At 36.2% G+C, this 5377-nt stretch overlaps 1 protein-coding gene across 2 annotated transcripts; it reads right to left on the bottom strand.

Annotated features, from left to right (window-relative positions):
- Positions 1–1736: 1736 nt before the first annotated feature.
- On the bottom strand, positions 1737–5031 carry LOC141667767 (uncharacterized). Of its 2 annotated transcripts, none has more exons than XM_074474382.1 (6): positions 4822–5031; positions 3573–3903; positions 3276–3492; positions 2456–2993; positions 2288–2386; positions 1737–2209 (listed from the first exon to the last, which is right to left on the bottom strand). In XM_074474382.1, exons 1-6 carry the CDS (start codon positions 4877–4879, stop codon positions 1950–1952), a joined length of 1503 nt encoding a protein of 500 aa, XP_074330483.1. In that variant the 5' UTR covers positions 4880–5031; the 3' UTR covers positions 1737–1949. The 2 variants fall into 2 exon arrangements, with proteins under 2 accessions (XP_074330483.1, XP_074330482.1); XM_074474381.1 differs by having other exon boundaries at positions 3573–3926; positions 4822–5011.
- Positions 5032–5377: the final 346 nt, after the last annotated feature.

Raw genomic sequence — 5377 nt, 5'->3', positions numbered from 1 at the left:
AGAGAACATTCGAATACACCTCCCCGAAATTAGTTGTAAAATTTTAGTTGTGGCTGTTTGCCGGCTTGAGAGGTGACTGCGTCCTTCCCTTCACCGTGGTTGTTTTCCGGCCTGAGAGGTGACTGCCTCCTCCCCTTCACCGCTTGACCACCTGCTTTGATCACTATCCCTTTCATGTCGAAGCCACTTCGAACCCATATTGTGAATTCTTATATCATTACTTGGAGCACGTAACCAGGTTCCATATGCTCTCTCAATTATTTTTGTTGGGTAGCATACACCACTTCACAATCCCAAGTCTACCACAGATAAAACAAAAAGTCCCAAAACGCTCGTATTTGTGGTTGATCCAATCCTAATTTTCATTTGTACGCTTTAATTTCATTCTCCTTTTAAGCGGTTTCTCAATATCCAAAACCACACGAATCCTCACATATTACTTCCACACATCATTCACGTTTGCTGGATCCGTTTTTACAAAGTTACCAACATGATTGGCAATGCTTTGAAAGATTTTTTTTGACACCATGCCTGAAGGCAAGTCATACACATGCACCCAAATTTTCATTATGTTCAATGAGACATTATTTGCGTTCTCCGTATTCTTCGGTCGATGCCAGACTAATGGACTATGTTCAAAAACTTCAAGATTCCCCATCCACAACCTTATTCTTGATTTATATTTATATAATTTTTTTTGTATTTTTTATAATTTTATTAAAATTTTATATAAATAATAAATACTAAATAATGATTATATAATTATAATTTTATTGTGCATAATTTCAAGTTAGGTTCAAATAGTATAAATAGTATATGATTGATAAGACTTATTCATAAATAATAATGTAAATATTTGTTGTTGGTAAGATTGGAACCTGATAACGCATATGTATCTTTATAAATAATAATATAAATATTTGTTGTTGACGGGATTCGAACCTGACAACTTGTGGAGTGTAAGTTTTTAGTATTTGAATTTAACGGCTCTGATTATTTGATGAGAAATATCTGACGGTCGTGATAGAAAGGAATAACCAAAATGGGGATTAACCAAACTACAAATTATATCATATTCCAATTATTATAGTATAGTATATATAATATAGTATATAGATAAATATATATCCAACATACGAAAAAACAGAGTCCATGTGGTTTCTCAGATCGTGTATTTCAACTCCTTCCTTGGGCCTCCACTGCGACGCCATCGTACTCTGCATTGCCACGCAATTGATGAAAGTTTGTCTATTATGAACTACTTCCTCTTCTCCGATCAATACCCCCTGTCGTCCTCCTCTTCCAATGCTAACCGCGCATACATCTCCACCAAATTTTGTTGTGATGAAGCCATGATACTTAACGAAAACAAAAAAAAAAAACTGAATACAGTACTACTACTTGTCACATGAACAAGACACACTCAACTTGGAGTGACTGGCAAACAAGTAGCTAATAATATGAATTCAATCTTTCAACCAAGATTTTTATTATAGTTGTAAAAGTGATATGTTACATTTCCGAAACCCTTTCCAAATGCTTATCAAACCCTTTCCAAATGCTTATCATCTGACCTGTCACCCTTGGCTATTATTCTCCATTAAATGAAATGAAACTATCAAGATGCTGCTGCAGCTATTGAGTGAGTCTATGATCAGGAGATTGTTAGTAAAAAATCAATTGTGTGTTTTCACAATTCTATATTTGTTAGAATTATTGTTTTAATCAATTAAAACTTCACATATAAACATTTATTTTAGAAACCAATTTGAATACAACAAAATGTGCTTCGGTACAGAGCAGGAAAGAAAAGGAAGAAACCACGTCCATGCTAAAAAAAGGAGATGCATATAGTTAGCCTCTGCTCTATAACAAATTCCTCATTTCTACTAAATTCAACATCATATATGGCTCGGAAGAAAGTACATTTTTATTGGAAGAAGTTAGTTTCACTTCTGTAACATGTTAGGAATGTTGGCCATTGATTCTTGTATCTTCTCCTCTGCGAATGACAGATCTACCATGCTTCCCTGCAAATATTTATCATAGGCAGGCAGGTCAAAATGACCATGTCCACACATTGCCATGAGAATTACTTTCGATTCTCCAGTTTCTTTACAGTGTAGAGCTTCCCTAATGGTCGCAGCTATAGCATGAGCTGGTTCAGGTGCTGGTATCAGTCCCTCGGTCCTAGCAAATTGTATTGCACCTGTAGCAAGGGACTAAGCAAGTCACGTTTTAAATTTAAAAGCATTTCAAGAATATAAGAGAGAGGAAAAATGTGCACCTCGAAAGCATTCAATCTGAGGAATTGCAAAGGCTTCCATGTAGCCCAGGTCATAAACATGGGAAATTAGTGGTGCCATACCATGGTAACGTAAACCACCTGTTAAATAGAGGAACAGTCAGAATGAAAAGCGCAAGATTATAATTAGCAATTAAAAAAAAAGTTTACCAGCATGGATAGGGTCAGGTATAAATTCATGTCCAAGTGTGTGCATCTTCATCAAAGGAGTCATCCCAGCGGTATCGCCATAGTCATATGCATATACTCCTTTTGTCAATGAAGGGCATGCTGCAGGTTCAACTGCTCGTATAAGAGGGTTGATTTTTCCAGCGAGTTTTTCCCGGATGAAAGGAAAAGCAAGGCCACCAAAATTTGAACCTCCGCCAGTACATCCAATAATAACATCTGGAGTCACTCCAATAGCCTCCATCTGCTTAATACACTCCTCGCCTATAACAGTCTGATGTAACAAAACATGGTTAAGTACACTTCCAAGACAATACTTTGTATCGGGATTTTTTGCTGCAACTTCGACAGCCTCAGAAATAGCGATTCCTAAACTGCCTGGGCTTTCTGGATCTTTTTCAAGAATTTTTTGACCAGCTTCAGTAATAGTTGACGGAGAAGGGTGCACCTTAGCACCCCAAGTTTGCATCATTAGTTTACGATAAGGCTTCTGATCATAAGAGGCACGAACTTGCCACACCTAGGTATAAAACCAAAATAAAGGTTCATGATTCACGACTGATAAGGCTTATGGCTGAAATCCAAATTAAGTCTTAATTAAAAGTTCTTGATCACAGTTCATCAATTAACTAAAACTTTATGAGAACTGTGCGTGTAAATTTAAGAGAATTTGTAAATCAATAAAAGCAAATGCAATTACTAGGAGATTAATCTCATACTATTAAATGGAACCTCATCATACATGCCTAAAAGAATGTATTAACGAATTTATATATGACAACAATGTTTACTCTGAACTTACTTCACAGTCGAGACCAAACAAGCTGCATGCAAAAGCTAATGAACTCCCCCATTGACCTGCACCAGTTTCTGTTACAACTTTTTTGATGCCTTCTTGACTGTTGTACCAGACCTGAGGGACTGCAGTATTGGGTTTGTGTGACCCAGCTGGGCTTACACCTTCATACTTGTAATATATTTTGGCCGGGGTATCAAGCAGTTTCTCCAGCCTCTTTGCTCTAAATTGTACCAAAAAAATATAAGATAAATCATATACCAATGCATAACAAATATACCTGCAATGTAAAACCATACCTACCTGATAAGTGGAGTGGGGCGCCAGAGCTCATATACATCAATAACCTCCTTCGGGATGTCAATGAACCGGGCATTGCTATTCTCCTGCTTAATCAACTCATCAGGAAATAGAGGTGACCAATCCTGAGGAGTAACAGGTTTATAGGTTTTTGGATGCAGAGCTGGAGGAGGCTTGACCGGAAGATCTGCAATTAGATTGTACCATTGACGAGGGATTTCAATTGATTGAGAAGCAGCGCAAGTAGTTGGCTTTGTGGATCTACAGCTATGTGAGAGCTTTAGACGACCAGGTGAGGTTTTAAATGATTTAGACGAACCGCAGTGCTCCTCCCCTTGAACATGCAAAAAGTTATTTCTAACCAATGATTATCAGAGAGTACACACAATGACAATCACTTGTGAAGTCAGAAATTAAAATTTAACAAGATAATTACACTCAATATAAAACTATTGAACTTGTTAGATAATGCAAGCAACAAGAGTAAACAAGTCCCTGGAAATTTTTCAATGTGCTACATAAAATGTACATTGAGTATCAGTGACACAATGCAGCTATACGACAACGGACAACCACGTATCATTTATTTATCAAATCATGAATCAATGCTTCTTACTAATAAACCAGTGGCCATGTGCACATAGTGCTAGACTGCTGGTCGTCTTGCAAGGTCAGTTTCTCCCCATTTACTCTCTATCCATCTAACGGTCCATAGAGAATTTCTTATATAACAATTTAGAACTCAATAGGCCATAAAGTCAAATCAGAAGAACTAAAACCCTAATAGTCAGTAAAATGCTAACAAAATTTTGGATCTATTTGAACCGTGTCACAACAATCAAATTTACAATGACCCAAGCGCAACTCAATTATATAGCAGGGACTTAACAATAAGTACTTCAGATTGGTGCAGCATCTGTAAATTTTCAATACTATTAACAGGACTTTTACTTAGAGCCTAGGCAGTAAGTGGTAGTTCACAGTTTCCAGTGTTTCGCGGGCCGGACTAATGTGTTTGTCGACCAGATGGATCCCGCAGGTCGACATTAACAGTTAACAGCAGCTAATAAACCCAATAGCCTTATAACATTGTGTATTATGAATACTGCTAATTAATAGCAGGGCAACAACCTTGACTAGTACTTGAAAACAATTTTAACACAACAACAATATACACACTAACCTCAACTAAGAAGAGAAACAGACTGACAAATATACAAACAAAGAGTAAAAGAGATGGAAAAGCTTGTACCTTTGAGGAAATGATTTGAGCATATAGTATTTGAGGTAAAGAAGAGAGACTGAGCCATAGAGTTGTGAGTTGCGACAGAGTGAGTTTACACACAATTTGCAAATTTGTGGAAGAAAGAGACACTGCCCACCTACCATTTTTTTAATTTCAGAAGTTGACTCATACGAGTAACATTTAAGATTGAGATGAAACCTGGGCAATTGCACACTCATTTCATTTGTCTTTCTTTGCTGCCTCCATATATCCCCTTCATTTCTGTATATATTTCAAAATTTATTTAAAATAATATATATTTTATAATATAAAAATTAATTACATCCATTTGCATTCACTATTTTGCTCCAGTACACTAATTTTATAATTTAAATATTAATTTATTCTACTATTTTACCCATTTTTTTAATCTTTTTTTTTATAAAATTTCACTTTTTTTTATATGCCCAAATAAAATATATACATTACAACAGCTAGGAGGGAGTTATATGTTTTTCAACTTTCTGTTCAAGTCGGGACTATTGTAATTTGTACGCGGGACTCATTAAAACACGTGTAGTGT

Source organism: Apium graveolens, chromosome 6 (assembly GCF_009905375.1).
Source record: "Apium graveolens cultivar Ventura chromosome 6, ASM990537v1, whole genome shotgun sequence".
NCBI classification, from domain to species: domain Eukaryota; kingdom Viridiplantae; phylum Streptophyta; class Magnoliopsida; order Apiales; family Apiaceae; genus Apium; species Apium graveolens.
Note: the sequence above shows the minus strand (reverse complement) of the source record. Positions and strands in the feature narration are given on the sequence as shown.

Excerpts from the sequence above, each read along its gene's own strand:
- LOC141667767 (XM_074474381.1), bottom strand. The coding sequence starts at position 4,958 with ATGGTAGGTGGGCAGTGTCTCTTTCTTCCACAAATTTGCAAATTGTGT. Across the intron at positions 2,994-3,275 it reads TGTTTGGTCTCGACTGTGAA|GTGTGGCAAGTTCGTGCCTC; the intron begins GTAAGTTCAGAG and ends TTTTATACCTAG. Across the intron at positions 2,210-2,287 it reads TCAGATTGAATGCTTTCGAG|GTGCAATACAATTTGCTAGG; the intron begins GTGCACATTTTT and ends CCCTTGCTACAG.